The 17181-nt window shown below is 38.5% G+C and overlaps 1 protein-coding gene and 1 long non-coding RNA gene across 2 annotated transcripts; both read left to right on the forward strand.

Moving 5' to 3' along the window:
• The first annotated feature begins 787 nt into the window (after positions 1–787).
• Positions 788–2894, forward strand: LOC137984350 (uncharacterized). Its single transcript, XM_068831503.1, has one exon. It carries the CDS (start codon positions 861–863, stop codon positions 1968–1970), a length of 1110 nt encoding a protein of 369 aa, XP_068687604.1. The 5' UTR covers positions 788–860; the 3' UTR covers positions 1971–2894.
• A 5696-nt stretch (positions 2895–8590) lies between these two features.
• LOC137984351 (uncharacterized) lies at positions 8591–16869 on the forward strand. The gene is made up of 3 exons (XR_011119115.1): positions 8591–8709; positions 12819–12893; positions 13678–16869. It is a non-coding gene; the product is annotated as an uncharacterized lncRNA (long non-coding RNA).
• Positions 16870–17181: the final 312 nt, after the last annotated feature.

Below are 17181 nucleotides of genomic sequence, written 5' to 3' on the forward strand. Positions count from 1 at the left end.
CACCTCATGATCTCGAAAACGAGCACGTGGGAACGTTTTGGGCCCGAACGTCCTTAAAAAGTTCAAAGGAGCCGAAAACACCGGTTGCCGATTATATTCACCTACTTCTTTTGCATCTATAAAATGCAACTAAATACATCATGTTTCATGATCCGTTCCAGATTTCGTGAAAGGTTGAAACGTTTTGGAAACAATCATTATTTTTACTTATCGTAAACTGAGGCATTCGTAGCTGTTTACATGGTTGAGGACCCTTCAGATATTTGAAAATTACCTGGTGTAACTTGCCAATGATAACGCATTCTTTTTAGACAAAAATCAAACACGAATTCAGTCATTGTTTCCTAACAAGATCAGAAAGCGACTGATAGCAAGAGAACGTCCATTTTGTAGGAAATGTATCCACGACTTCTCCGCAGTTCTCCTTTGATTTTGTGTCTTAGTGGTTTTGGTCTGATGGTTTTCAATGTTTTCTCAGAAAATGACCTGTGCACTCAGAGAACAGGATCACATAGGTAATACAAGTTCACACATGCCCTTAGAGTTTATGAGACTACTCAATACATTTGCAGTTTAATCTCTGTAATCCATTCTTTGTTGACCCCTTTCTTTGCTAAATCTTCATGTTGTAAAGAATAAATCTAATTGCGTACTGAGTTAGGTTGGGAGTTTTGTACTTGTCACGGCTCTTCGCTATTTAAACTTCCGCTTTATTTTACGGTTAAATACCGGAAGTATTAACTCGTGCGTAGGCGTGCTTTTTGGGCTTCATTTGGCGTGCGCAATCTTCGGGGCATAACGAAGCAGGTTTATATCCAGAATATGTCTGCGTAGCTGTTCGTGATCAATTCAGTGTAGTCATGGCCAGATTCATAGGCCTGTTTTTTACCTTAGCGCTGTCCAAGTACCTTCTGTTTCAAGTTGCGGGGCATTACAGGTGCAGTTCATCAGGGATAGCTGGATGTGAGTGCTTGTTTTTGGGAGCTTGTGACGCTCACGGAAAACCAAGAGATAACTTGGATCTAACTAAACACGTGCCATTAGGTCTAGAACTGTTCGGACATCCTCAGTATGGACTAAACTTGGCGTATTTATGCGAAGGCCGCACGGTAGGTATACTGTACGACTGTAATAATCGAATGCCGTTATATGCAGCCACTGTGATTCGTGGAAGCCAGTTGTCTGGAGCACCTGGCAACCGACCGAATACAGGTTTTAAACTTAGCCAAAGTGGGTTAGACAAATATTTTCAGCAATCAGACAAGGACTACGAGAAAGCTTCACAGCGAAAGATTTGTTTCTTTGAAAGGAGACGTGGAAAGGAATTCGTTGACGTCTCTTGGTACATAGCGAAGAACTTGATGTCCCCGCGGTATGAGGTTTGTATTGGTGGGTCTAGTGACGTAAAAACAATAATGCATAGGGGTCACTTGGTTGCCTCACAGTACGGCATAGGAGAACAGACATTAAAAGAAGCAACTTTTGTTTACACCAATGCGGTCCCTCAGTTTGGGGATTTCAATTCTGGCCCATGGCAAATCGCTGAAAGTGCACTCGTGGATTGGTGTCGAGACAATTGTGCAAATAATGACAAGCAAAATGCTCAAATGTTTATCGTTGTTGGTGTGACCCCTTCTACGATCTTAGGTCCCTCGAAAACGAGATACTTCGGCAAAAATGGATTCAGTGACTATCAGGATGATACCAATTACCGGGTGAACGTTCCTGCAGAGATGTGGACAGCTGCCTGCTGTACCTTTGAGTTTACAGAAGACGGAGGACGGTCGTGGCAATGGAGTGTTAAAAGCACGGCCTTCTGGAGAAAGAACGAACCTGGCACGCTGCCAGTCACACCAGGAAGCGTCTCAGATTTGGAACGAATGCTTAGCCGATCCACAAATTCGAAGATAAACTTGTTTCCGTATTCTGCCGATGAATGCACGAAGTCGGCGAACCACGTCAGGATCTGAAAGCTTCAACCGCTTCGCATCCATAATGGTAGTTGTTTTGAACTTTGCATTTACTTCATGTAAATCCTACAGGGGCACCCAACGTCAATTTTCAAAAAATATCTGTTCGGAAGACGATTTGAGATCTAGAATTTTCGAAACATTTTTTGCAAAATTTCTTGCTTGCCTGATTGTCCTAGGATTTTCGAACATCTAGAAAATGGTATAATTGCCCATTTGTAACGGATTTTTACCCTAAAAAGGTCACCTAGAATTTTCGGGAGCCTTTTTTCTGCCTGACATTTTCGGATCACTAGACTTCCAGCTAGGAAATCTGAACAGATGAAAAATTTTGAAGGGATAAAAATATGCCTATATCTACCGTTCAATTACCAAAATATGTTTAACAACTGTATGTTTGAGTGGTTTTGAACTGTATTCTTGTTGGGTGCCCCTGATCCTAACTCACCACTGTTGCCGAACGTTTTCTTTCTCATGCTAATCGTTGCTATCCACTCCTCACGTGATTCAATCAGAAAAACCAGAGAGTCTTTTTTCAACGACTATCGTTAGGGGTCAGGAGATGCAAAGTTTTCACTAGGGCTTGATATTCGTTGCAGTCAGCATGTGTTACCAAGCTATTGTTCAGTGGAAGACTTTGAAGTGCTTTGTGTGTTAAAAATTAATGCGAAAAGACATTTGCTCGTCGATCCGCCAAGTTCACAGGTCCACTCGTATTAGCAAAGGAGCACGCCGTGAGATTGCCGTGGACAGTGACAACTGTGTTCACTTAAAAACAAACTACTGCTCTTTTAGTTTATTATTATTTCATCATTCTGTTGGTTATATTCAATACCTTGTAACACATTTAAAAGCTAAAGGTGCTTAAATGTAAAAGACGGCATTAAATTCTCTCGATAGTTGTGTTTACATAATTGAGAAATATCCAGTTGTTTTCGGTATCACCTTGCTGTAGTTGAACAATGAAGCATTCCTTTATGATAAGAATCAAACACGAATTGACCTCTTAAACTTGCACGTTTTCCCATTGCAAACCACGTGATGTTCTCGAGGGAATTCTCCTTTTGTTTTCTCATAAGTTACATGTTCGTAAATAAGCGCTTGCATAAGACGACATTTGAAAGAAACTGTTCTCCAGAGTAACATCACGTGGTCTGAAATCGGAAAAACAAAACGTACAAGCTGAAGAGGTCAATTTATTCTTTCCTGGCAAAATGGTTATCCTCTGATACTTTTATAGGCTTTTAACAACCTCGGCGTAAAAAGGTTAAAGGAGCCGAAAACACCGATTGGCGATTATTTTCACCTGACTCTTTTGCATCTAAAAAATATTGCAACTAAATACATCATGTTTCATGATCCGTTCCAGATTTCATGAAAGGTTGAAAAGTTTTGGAAACAATCCTTGTTTTTACTTATCGCAAACTGAGGCGCTCGTAGCTGTTTACATAGTTGAGGACCCTTCCGATATTTGAGAATGACCTGGTGTAGCCTGCCAATGGTAACGCATTCTTTTTAGATAAAAATCAAACACGATATCAGTCATGTTTTCTAACAATATCCGGAAGCAACTGATCGCAACAGAACTCTCATTTTGTAAGCAATGTACCCACGACGTCTTCACAGTTCTTCTCTGAGATTTAGCATGAACATTAGAACCCCATGATGTGAAGAGACGTGTATGATGAATTGTAAACTTGTAACCTACGTAGACCTGTCTTATCCTTACTTTATTTAGTCTATTGTGTTCGTCATTTCCGCCATTCCTTTTAGTTTTGAAATATGTGTTACGACACATCCACCACTATAATTTAGTAACATCTAAACCTGGAGAAGGCCTTACCTTACAGTAGTCTTTGACTTTCTATCATTTTGCTTTTCAAGTTTGGCTGATTAGATCTCCTGTGAGATCCAATGTTTATTTATTTTTTCATATATTTTAATGTTCACTGTTAAATCACTCCATAGACATGTCTCGAATATGTAATCATCCTTTACACTCTGGATGAGGTTGCTAAGGAAACGCTATTCATGTCATTACTTAGATCATCTGAATATTAACGGTAACGCTAGAAAATTGTCACGCACTAATAATGATTATCCCGCTATATATTTCTAACATCATCCCCCCATTCATCTCAAAAAGAGCAGATGTACATTCCAGAAATAGCAACTGAATCTCCTACACCGTAACAAAACGAACTCGAGAGTAATTCAAAGTACCGAATTGTTACAAAAAAAGACGTTATCATCATGTTAATCTTCAATTGCCACAGTGGTAAGTTCTCCGTTTAAAAGCCCAAGTGTTCACGAATCGTGTTCATCAGAAGCAATAGGCCTTATCACGGTTTTGACCGCCATTTTGACGGGTAATTGTTACTGAAAATTCGCGGGAAAAAATTACAAGCAAATATATGGAAAAATTGAAAACGCTGCCGGGCATCTTCTGTAGAAGGTTAGTGCCTAAAATTTGGTCTGTATAACCTTTTGCCCTGTACCTTCAGTTCTCAATTCATAATTTTTTCAGAACTAGCGTTTAACGGAAATTATTTGACATGGGATCCCCATATAAACACTACAAATTCTTTATGCTTTGCCTACCCGTCAAAATGGCGGTCAAAACCGTGATAAGGCCTATAGCTGCAACTTAAGACGGTTTCTATCTTTTAGCGCAGCACGGCGTGTCTGCCGTTGTGGAGCGTTCACATTAAAATGCAAAGCCGTTGTTTTCAAATTCCTGCAGTTGGTAGCCTGCCTAGCCGGCGTTTTAGTTGGCGTAGAGCGCACGAGCAAGCGGAGAGAGCGGCGATGCCGCGAGGAGCGTCACGCTCTCTACGGTCCTATACCCTAACCAACTAAACCGTCAGCTACAAACTTGAAAGAGCATTTTCGAAAAGCTCTATTTTCGTGACGGATTTGCGCGAAATAGTGTGGACGATGAGCCTAAGCAAGAAAATGAAGCTGCGTTATTCGCAATAATCTTGGGCGATGGTCTCTTTTTAAAGTTAGAGTTTTAAACCAAACGCTTTGCGTTTTGAATGTTGAAAATCTTGGCGTATACGAGGAAAAAAATATGTACTATCTGGGTCCTGCCTTCGGCACGGTACCATTCTGAGTATCATGAACATGGAATGATATAAAGCTGAAATAGGCGGCCTTCGCACGAATCAGAACATAGCGAAATGTCTTTCCCTGCCTTGGCGAACATGATTCCTTTAGTTTCTATTTTTTTCAAACGATTTTACGCAATTGAAAATGATTTTATAATTTTTAAAGTTTTTAAAGTTTTTCCTGTTACGCGTTTTCCTGTTACTCTGTTACTCGTTATTACGTTACTCTGTTTAGTAACATCCCCTTTTTGCCACAAAAGCGTAAACTTTAGAGCACGGAAACAGTCAATGTTTATTCAACGTTAGGACGTCTAGAAGATTGAAGAACGGTGTACGTAGAGATGGCGTCAGAGACCGGCGTTTTAGTTGGGGTAGAGGTAGATACGTCATAAGCCATTTAAAAGTGTGCCCTAGCAATGTAAAATGCGTCCTAGGATATTTAAAGCTTGCAAAATCCTTCATCTCACGTAAATAATTATTTGATTTGACAGTTAGTTCCAAGCCTTTGCACCTCGAGAAGAGAAAGAACTTTTAGGCTTGGTCCCCACTAGCCACATAAGGATCATAATCATAATCATAATCGCACTCATAAACATGAGCTTCTTATGATCTAGTGGGAAGGTGAACGAAATCAAGCCTTGTCATACGGCAGCTTTACACTTGTTTATTTCGTGTACCGGCTTTAAAAATGGCTGCCGAACGTATTGCCACTATGATAGGCCTGCTGTCATTAACAGCATCAAATCGGGAATTTCTTCGACAACGGATCGTCATCTTGCACTGCATACTAATTCTGTTACTTCTTGATTTATGGCGATGTCGCTTGACAAAAAAGAGAGAATACAGCCGGCGTTTTTGGGTAAGCCCGATATTCAGAGAAAGGCAAGCACTAGGATGTTATATAAGAGTAACTCTTATTCGGGAACTTCGGCTCGGAGATCGAGAGTAGCACTTTAAATTTAAAAGAGTGTCTCTGGAGTGATTTGAACATTTACTTAGTCTAGATCTGTTTGCTCTACGTATACCCAAACAGAGAACAAAGCTTCGAGAACCAGCCGAGCGTCTATACATCACTCTGCTATATCTTGCATCTGGGGATTCTCAACAATCACATTCGTTCCATTTTCGGGTTGGCAAGTCAACTACATCCAAAATAATTAAAGAAACTTACACAGCGATATGGAACTCAGTTGAATCAACAGTATCTGCAGTCCCCTCGAAAAAGCGACCAATGGAAAAGAATTGCTCGTGATTCCCAAGAACTCTGGGGGTTCCCACACTGCCTTGGAGCTGGCGATGGCAAGCATGTCGTCATTGACTCTCCTAAGTGGAGTGGATCGACTTTCTTCAATTACAAAGGAACTTTTAGTTTTCTTTTACTGGCCTATTGCGATGCTCGGTCTCAATTTACTTTAGTTGACATTGGGCAGTGTGGTAATCAAGAAGACTCAGGTACTTACAATCAGTGTTGCCCTTAAAAACAATTATATTTTGAATCTCAGTCCACCTGCTGAAAACCTGGATGAATGTAAACTTCGGCCTCTTCAATACGTTTTTGTTGTTGACGAAGGTCTGGCCCTGAAGTCTCTTCAAATGCGACCTTGGCCAGGAAGAAATGTTTCAGAGGAGCATGCGATATTCAATTACCGTTTTTTCAAGGGCAAGACGAATAATAGAAAACTGTTACGGCATTCTAGCCACGAGATGGAGAATCTTTCGTTGACCAATTCGCGCGGATGTTTCCCTAGTTCAGAAAATAATAGAACCTACAGTTTGTCTGCACAACTACCTACGACTGACAGATAATGCCATGTACTGCCCAGCTGTATTTCTTGACTGTGAAGAGAGCAGTGGGCAAATTCGACCAGGGGAATGGAGAAATATTGTCGCTGGGGATAAAAGCGCCTTTCGAATCGACCCATAGAAAACCTCAGGGGACGACCACAGTTTTAACGGACCAAGGAAGTACTGGGCATGATGTGACAACTGCTTAGTGGCAACATACTGAAAAAGGAATTGTTTAATTTGTATAACTCTACATTGGGGCGCTAGAGGGTGTTTTAAATACTTACTGAGATTATGATTAAGTTCAGAGATAAAAACCATGTGCACATATAGCATAAGTCAAGCAATTGTTGTGTTTATCACTGAACGTTGCTTCTCCCAAGTGTATTTTCAGTTTCTAGTTCACAACACCCCTTTTCCCTATATATTTCCGTTAGTGCGCTAACTTTTACATTCGTTGAAGGCCATAGACTGATAGCTGAAAGCTTATGTTTTTCAAAACAACAATGGTCGTTTGATAAATTCTTCACATTCCTATTTCACTACGTGAGAACTAGTTATTTTAGCTTTACAAATTTACCGCCCAACACCCATTTCAAAGAAGGGAAAAGGGCGCGTTTTCGCTCGAGGTCGTACTCATCATTGGCTTCTTGGGAGGGGATGGCCATTTCTCTCTTTATTCAGTACAAGATAAAACATCTTCAAAGTTCAGAATAAATATCATCATTCCCGGAAAATTAGTGTAATTTGATTTACGTTTGCAATTGTTTTCCATTTCAGTTTACTTAACCAAGTTATATTGACTCAGTTTTTTATTTTATCCTTTAAGCCGCTGTTACACGTTAAAACTTTTAGCTGAAACTTGCGTGCAACGGCGCTGCTGAACACGTTTCAGGAGGCATTGCACCGCGTAACATGGTCGGTTTCGTGAAACTTTTTTGAACTTCCATTGCGAGACAAGTTTCAAGAAAGTAGAACCGCTTTCTATTTCTGCGACAGTCGCAGCAATCGCAGTGGTGATAAAAACATGAGTTTCACCGTGTAACACCGCTTCGAAGTCCAACTCGAACTCGAACTCGAATCCAAACTCGAGGAATTATTTCTCCTTTCCTTTCCTGTGTTCGTGTAAGTTGAATGTCGTGATCTGGGCGATAGCGTTGCAGTGCCGTCCATAAAAGGGCGAAAGATTTTACGACACTAGACAGTTCCGCGACTTTACATGACATTACCTAAATATACTGATTGTCAAGAATTAGTTGCAGCTTGCATCGCAGCTGTGAATACACTCTTTGGCAAACTGTAGTCTCCGGAAAACGGCCGAAAGTACTGCAACTTTGCAACTGAATTGAATCGAAGCATAATTCTTCTGTGACCCAGCAATAATAATTTGACTGACGCAAAATCTCTTCCTAATTTTTGTAGTCTCTGTTTTACAAAATGTCTAAGGTATAGCTAAGTAGATATGAAAACTCTCGCGAATGAGGTTGAAATTAGATCAAAGCCCTTTATTCCGTCTAGGAGAAAATTGTATCAGCTTCAAAGCTTATGGCTAAGAATACTAGGAAAAAACGGAAATTAGAAATAGGGAAATAACCCAACCATATGATGTAATACTAATCACGAGATCCGTAAACCAAGACAGGCAATCATGCGTCATGCTACTCCAGGCTCACGGACCAATGAAATTACCTTTAATGCCATTGAATAATTCAGATTGACGAGCTAAAGTCATGTTCTTGGTTTTCCGACATCAAGTAGCGCTGCTTAATTAAAAGCCAAGTTGGAGTCTCCTGTAGTCAGCATTAAACCAACAAAGAATTGTAGTCACGCAAACCATGAATAAGGTAAGAAGTAGCTACGCAAAGACATGAAGTGCATGTGGCGTCGGTTATGCTTGGAATGGTAAAAAGAAAGACATGAAAGGTGTAAACCACGAGGCTGAGCGTAGCATTGACTCAAAGCGGACGGTGAGGCGACTTAATCATGAAAGTTCTAATTTCATACAAGGAGCTATTCAAGCAAAGTACCTAGTAAAGATTCTTACGTCCGTTTCAAACGCCGCATTTCACATTTGCCGAATCTTACTTGTATTTGAGTCGACCCAAATAATTTAATGCGACAGTGGTTTTACACGTCGAACTTAATTTGCCGAAAGTGAGTAGGGTAGTGTTGAACTGCAGCGTTCCAGTTAATTTTTGTTAAGTGGGGGGTCATTTAGACCATTTTAAGGGTTCACCAGAAGTCGTGCCAGCGGTGGCCCTTTGGCTCACATGTTGATTATGTCCCAGGGGCTAATCCGGAAATTCCAGAAAGAGGGGGCCGAGGAAATTGCGTCGACAGCGCAAAGTCGGTTGGTTAAAGAAGCTCTTTAAATACTGTACAGGGAAAAAGGGGGGAGGCAGTTGCACTAAGGGAACGTTTATTCCACACACTGAGGAAGAATTGTACATGCTGTTTTTCCTTCATAACTCTTCTTGTTTTCAGTCTAATCTGACGCCAGGAAAAACTTTTTTTGGCTTAACGTTTGCACCAAAAAGTATCGTAAAAGCCGGGAGTTAACAGTAAAAGGCAAGCTAAAAGATGCCCTGGGTGCTAGAGGATTTTTCTTTCGAGGTTGGAGAGAACGCTCCGGTCAACGGTCGACTGTTAATTTGGAGACGCGGAGCGTTCTTTCCGACATTGAAAAAAGATTCCTCAGGCACCTAAGGGTAGTAAAAAGACGGATGAAGAAAAACATAACACAGCCTGCGAAAACAGCCGCCTCTCATCGCTCAGGACCGCCGCTTGGGCTCATCAGCGATGATCACCGATGAGAGGCGGCTGTATACAAAGGCTAAAATAATACAATTTGTTACAGTATATAAAACTCTGAATTTCCAATTGTCAGCGAAATATTAATGGCAATAGATCGTAAAAACACTAAACTTTCAGCAGTCTCTGACTTCCTTGAATCCAGAGGAATTGAAGGTCAATGTACTGTCAAAAGGAAGAAATTGATCACGTGCTAGGGAACCACAAAGGTGCACGTGATCACCTTGTGTCAGCGTTGTTCTTTACATTGAATGAACTGCAGGGAAGAATGTTAATCGTTCGTCTTTGTCACGGTAAAATAACGTACTTTTCAGCCAAGAAACTTCCGGCTTTCGTTTCTTAACTTTATTGTGATATTTGACTGAATATTTACATTTCATTAGTCGGGTTAGGAAACCTTCTTTATCTGTTTTAATTAATCAGAACAGAGTTTGTAATTGAAAATCTAAACATCTATGAGATACAAAAACATACTTGCGAACACGGCAACCTCAATTATTCCAAATCACAATGTTGACAAACACAAAAGCGAAGGAAAAGGTTATTAAATATGAATTTTTGTGCTATCTGAATGTTTTTGGGTTAGATTAAATCGATATAATTATATTTATATCAAGGCATCTGATAGACCAAGAAAGGGAGCTAAAGGGGGCCTATCTCTTAGCGCGAGCTTGCTTGAATACCCGGTTACTTGCAATTTTACGAGATTGTTAAGATAAACACCTGTGTGGGATAAATGTGGCCACTATGGTGGCAAGTTTAATAACATCAAATGTAACAGAATCCGAACACAGCGATCTATACAAAAATTATTCATAAGTAACTGATAAAAGTGGGGCAACAAAAAATCCGCAAAATGAAATAGTAATAATAATCCGTTGGTAGGTGAAGGAGGAAGGAGGCGGGTAAGATTTTTCTTCAAGGTGATCTGTCCTTGTCGATTGCAAAGGAAAGAAGGACGAATAATTTCCAAACTAGCCGTAATATAAAGCCCCGCTTCTGAGATATTGAAAGTTGACCTTTGGTAAGGAAACAACACCCCCAAATGCCATTAGCTACGGATTATCACGTGCGCACCATGCCTTGACATAAGTTATTTAACAATTATTCCATGAGCGCGCGTTGGATATGCGATGATAGATAGCCAAGGAGGCGCGTGGCGCCGAGTTGGCTATAATCATCTCATATCCAACAAGCGCGAGTGGAATAATTGTTTTATTAAAAACGCCCCCAAAATATAGAAAACTAGACTACACTAAAAATAAAAAGGCCCAAAAAATCACGCATATGCTTGCCGTGTTTGTAGATCATGGTATAATGGCTCATAACCCATGATGGCTTAGCCAATCAAAACTCTCGAATTGCATTATCCAATGATCCAGTTTTTAATAAATTTTATTATATAAACACCAATGAAATACCAAGTGAGCTTTCGCGCGGAAACATAATATCGTCACACGTGAAGATAATATATTATCTTTACACGTGAAAAGATCACTTTTGCTACGGTTATATATAAAAAAGCGCCTTTGGATGCCTTTCGTGAAATGATTTAGTATTTCATTGGTGTTTAGTATAGGTAATCACATGATTTCGAGTGCAATTTGGAATAAATAAGGACGAGTAGATTTTTTCAAAGACGACCAAAACTTGCACGAGCTCGTAGGGCGAGTGCAATTTGTAGTCTTGGAAAAAAATTCTCATTGATTACTTATTAATAATATACATTATTATATGGATCTGTCCCACAAGGACTGGGAATTACAAAATTCACGAATTTGATTGGCTAAAATCGATATTGACCGCGGTCTAGATTTTCCCATCTAGACCGGCATCTAGACGGGTAATGTTTTGCGGTGAAAAGATGCAAACTAACATGCAAAAATATTGAGTATTTTGTTCTACCAATATTTATTTATGGAAGTGCCAAACAGCATCATGACAAAAGAGAGAATGACGAGCAAACTTTGACAGAAGTAAGTTCAGCTCATCGGCGTTCGCAAGCAAAATGTCAGTTAGTACAAACCTCGGTCGCTGGTACAGACCTCACTGCGTTCAGTCCGTACTGGCGACCTCGGTCAAGATTCTCCCATACAGACCTCCCGCTCGGTTAATAAGATCTAATGAAAAAATTCGAGGTGGTTACTATAGTAGTATAGGAGTTGGGGGTACGAGCACATTTTTGCAAAAATGTTCTCATACCAACCCAACTCCATACTACTTTCCATTTAATGGCTACCAATTTTTGATCTCGTATTTTCGGCTACCAATTATTGATCTCGTATTTATGATCTCATATTTTTGAAAATCTATATGTTATTTAAAATGCGTGACTTTCTTAGAAAAATCACAAAGCATGACATTCTCGGAAATAAAAAAAGGGGTTTCCCCGTGATTTTAACAAATCAAAAATGTACCCATAAATTTATTTTCTGATATTTTTTCTGATAAAAGTACAGATCTGATAAATTTTCTGATGCATGAAGTTTGTTCAAATATTTGCATAATCAAAATAGCGTGACTTTTTGGTTAACTTTATGAGTAAACTTTATCATTCAGATTGTGCTTGGGGTACTTGTATTTTAGACCGGCACTGCTGTGCCGTGACGTCAGCAGCCAACTTTTTAGATTTTATAATGTCCGTATGCATAACTTGTCACACCATTATCGTGAATATAGCGCTTATCATCGAAGCAGGACAATGACACTTTATTAAGCTCATAGCTTCCAAGTTGATGTTTGTTGCTTCGGATTGTTTTCATTGTGTGATGCATTTGTTCGTTATTAAACAGAACATTTTTGTAATTTTTATGAGTGATGTTATTTTTGATAATATTCTTCTTGATTCCCTTTGCTGTCTTTCCGCCTTTTTCATTGTCTTTCATATATGAATACATTTTCGATCTCAATCCGACGAATTCGGTTATCGGTATGCCTGCTGCCTCATCTTTTGAATTTACCGATTACTTTTTTATTTGTACTGTTGAAATATTGTGAATCTTGTGAATAATCACTGTTATCGAATTTGTCTTTATCATTCCAAAAGTCTTGATACACATCATTGGTTTCCATTTCATATGTAAGACTGTCGGTGTCGGTGAATAATAATTTTACTTTGCTGCCGTATTTTTGTTTTATGTAGTTATAATGAAAATCATACATCAACGTCTTGCTTAGATCCAAGATACACATACCCACATATGCCGGTCTGTTTAAGGTTAGTGTTTCTTTGATCTTATGAACAGCTACTAAATTTTCATTGAAGATCTTACTGCTAACATATGTTGGTTTAGCAGCCATTTTTAATAGTTTGTTTTCATCAGTCACTAATTTATTTATTTATTTAAATATTTATTGGATGTCAGGTTCATACTGATGGCACTGCTATAAATTTCTGTGAAATGGATTTATATGCTTTTGCTGTTTGGGCAAAATCTCTGTCTGATAATGAATTAAAAAATATGTTTAGGTTCATTCAAAATCATTTTGATTTGTGATGTGGTTATTTTAAAATATATAACTTAATATATACATGTATATCAATTTATTGCTTGAATATGTGACATACAATTTGAAAAAACAAAGGAAAAACATCCAAACATTGACGATAAAATATTAAAATCAGCACTTGTTTATAGATACCTGCATTTTTATCATCGCGAAAGAGATATATCTATGAATGAGATTCTTGAACTCAATAATGGTGAAATAGGTCTTCTTGGACCAGGTAGTGGCTGTCTAACATGGTTACTTGAAAAGATCTTCGGTTGGATTAATATATGAAATTCACACAGTATTCTACATGACGCTTTTGGTAGGTTTTATGACCACCATAAGCTCGGTAGAGGTTATACTTATGCTATTTCAGAAAAATACACAACTAAACTGATTAAAAGATCACCTTTTTGTGGTCAAGTCAGTGGTATACTATATTGTCTATGCAGACGATTAACAATCTAAACTATAATTATGACTGACAAACGTAAAAAATCATATTTCAGATAAACTCACAGAAGATCAAGTCGATGAATTGAAGAGCTATTACAAGACATATCATAGAAAATGTTGGACTTACAAGCAAGCTGTTAAACGATACAAAAAATTTAAGTTCATTGGTAATTCTGTTTCTATTTTGACAGGGACAGGAGGCATTATTGCTGCTATTGTCACTCACGGTATAGCTCTTGTCGGCATTTCTACAGCTGCAATATTAATCAAAAGTTATATGGGCTATCAATCACTGGACATGAAAATACAAAATTGCACTTATGCATATCAGTCTTACCAACATTTGTTGATTGATTTAAAAGACACATTAAGAAGCGGTGATTTTAATCCATCGTTTCATACAGAATTAAAAAACATTGACGACTTTACAACCGATCTATGTCCAAATGTCGATAAATATCTCGTAAAATACAATGACAAATTTATTCCTTGACTATAGCATAGATTTCATCAGATATCAATAACAAAATCTCTCGCCAATATTGTTTGTAACTTTCGAGAGTTTTTTTTGATGTACTCGTCTTGACCTTTTCAAATGGAAGATCAAGCATACTAAATATTTGTTTTAAAATGTAATTTATGTTGATCATACGCTTTCGGTCTATATTGACATGCTTAACGACTTTTCCAATTTCATCAAAAATCCTTATTATTTTGTGTTTATTTTTCACGGTTATTTGAAAATTATTTTTAACAGCTATGTTATTTATAATGTTTTCAATATGATATTTTCTTTGGTAAACACTTTTACGATGGAATCTATGCTTATTTGAGTGAAAATCAACAAATTCTATAAGTGGTTTATAGCCATTAACTGTCCCACATTTTTTACAAACTAGCATATTGTTATCATTCACTATATCAGGTTGACTGCAGCATTGCTCAATTTCTTTCGTATGTTTACCTATTTGTTTATTGCAAAATGGACAAATTACTTCTTCCATATTGACAAATTCATCATGTATTTCTCTACAACTCATTATACTATTGTATTAGATATCAATGTTAAAAACATATAACATCAAAAATACGAGATCAAAAATACCAAACCATAATATGGAAAAACATATAGATTACCAAAAATATGAAACCATAATATGGAAAAACATATAGATTACCAAAAATACGAGATCAAAAATTGGTAGCCATTAAATGGAAAGTAGTATGGAGTTGGGTTGGTATGAGAACATTTTTGCAAAAAATGTGCTCGTACCCCCAACTCCTATACTACTTACTATCCATGGTTAAGCAGAAGAAACGCACGCGTATCATTGGTTCTGACCACACCCTATTGTTTATTAGCCAATCATAATCCAGAATTTCGATGTGTAATTTGCACTTTTTGCACTTTGTTACACTTAAACTTCACTGCTTTCAGCCAATCAGAATTGAGTAATTTTTTCATGTATATTATTATCAAATCAAGCGCCCTGGATGTTTCCCTGACTGCGTGATACGCGTGCGTTTCTTCTGCTTAACCATGGATAGTAACCACCTCGAATTTTTTCATGTATATTATTAATAAAAAATCACATGATTTTTCTCGTGAAATTTGGAATAAATGAGCACTTGTAATTTTTTTCAAGACTTCAAATTCAAATTGCACTCGCCCTACGAGCTCGTGCAATTTTGGTCGTCTTTGAAAAAATCAACTCGTGCTTATTTATTCCAAATTGCACTCGAAATCATGTGATTACCTATACTAAACACCAATGAAATACTAAATCATTTCACGACAGTCATCCAAAGGCACGCTTTTTTATGTAACCGTAGCAAAAGTGATCTTTTCACGTGTAAAGATAATAGGTGCGGTTACACTCACCATGGTAAATGCCATTTCCTATGGTAAATTATCCCGCGGTGCCTCACACTTGAGTTTTAGTATACCGCGTTAACTAGGGGTCACACGTTACGAAGATTACCGAGGTAAAACGAAATCTCACGCAATTCATTGGCGGGAAATTTAATCACAACTTCATCAGCATAGCGATTGGCTCTTGTACCTCGGGCATCAAAACACCCTTCCAACTTACCACGCTAAATGTCATGGGCGCTTCGTTTCACGTTTTTGACGTATCCATGGATATTTAACACGGGAAATTTACCTCGGGAAGCGTCGGTCACACTGCTAAATACAGTTTCCCGTGGTAAAAAGGCAATTTACCACGGTAAAAGTGCCCCGTGTAACCGCACCTAATATATTATCTTCACGTGTGACGATATTATGTTTCCGCGCGAAAGCTCATTAGGTATTTCATTGGTGTTTATGTAATAAAAAAATATTTTACTCGTTCGTTCCGCTCACTCGTGAAATATCTTTGAACACTCGAAGAGAAATTTCTCATCTCCGCGCGGCAATGTAATGCCATAATGTCCGGTTTGTTGAAAAATCCTTATGTTAATGAGTAACGTAGACAATCTTCGCAGTAGTAATCTTAAGTTGTAGCAATAAATTGGATTAACGAGGAACTTAAAGAAATATTTTTAGCTTCATAAAAAAAATCGCTTTACACCATAGTGACAAAAAAGATCTTTTTCTGACATTAAAAACTATAGCTACCTATTGATCATATGTCAGAAAGAACACGACTTCCTGTCATCTTCATGACAACTGCTCGCGGGGTGTCGATTTCAACCCACATATGCAAATTTGTAATAAGCGCGAATATCACACAACACGATCATTAAGGCCGAAAATGTCACAAAAACAATTTCCAGCCAAAGCTTTGGAGTAACTGCAGAATACCCAGCCACATCGAAGACAAGTCCTGAAAAAGCTTGATGCGCGGATGCGCGCATACCCAGTGGGCAAGTCCCTCTCTTTCTTTAGAGCTGGTAGTATATTTCTGAGTGAATACGCGGATACGCACATACGCAGAGTGGGTAAGTCCCTCTCTTTCTTAAGGGCTGGTAAGTGTATTTCTGAGTGGAAATGGATATGCGGATACGCAGATACGCAGTGGGCAAGTCCCTCTCTTTCTTTAGAGCTACTAAGTATAGTTCTGAGTGGATACGCGGATACGCAGTGGGCAAGTGCTTAGGCCAAATCGTTGAAATGGGCGCTTAGGCTTAATCAGGAATCGAGTGCTATTTCGAGAAAAGTGTACTGTAACCAAACCGTAAAATGAAAGCTAGCAGTAGTTTGTAATTCAGTTTTATTTTGGCGTATATTCCTCACACGATCTCGTAAAAAGTGTAGTTAACCGAACCGTAAATTGAAAGCTAAAATCACTGAAACCAGCGCTTTGGCTTAATCAGGAATCGAGTACTATTCCGCGAAAAGTGCAGTTAGCCGAATTATAAATTGACTCGATCATCGCGCGTTAAGAACGAGAAATACATATACATCAATCTCCTTCGCTCTTTTTGTTTGTTGCTTCAGAAAGGAGAAATACTGGGAACCAGGAAAAAGAGTGCGTATCTGCGCATGCGTATCCATTAAGCTCGATGTTTCCACTGCGTATCCACGTATCCACCCAATTTAGGTTATAGCTTCG

The sequence above is a fragment of the Montipora foliosa genome, chromosome 14 (genome assembly GCF_036669935.1).
Source record: "Montipora foliosa isolate CH-2021 chromosome 14, ASM3666993v2, whole genome shotgun sequence".
In the NCBI taxonomy this organism is placed as follows: domain Eukaryota; kingdom Metazoa; phylum Cnidaria; class Anthozoa; order Scleractinia; family Acroporidae; genus Montipora; species Montipora foliosa.

Coding starts and splice junctions, on each gene's coding strand:
- LOC137984350 (XM_068831503.1), top strand. CDS start 861: ATGGCCAGATTCATAGGCCTGTTTTTTACCTTAGCGCTGTCCAAGTAC.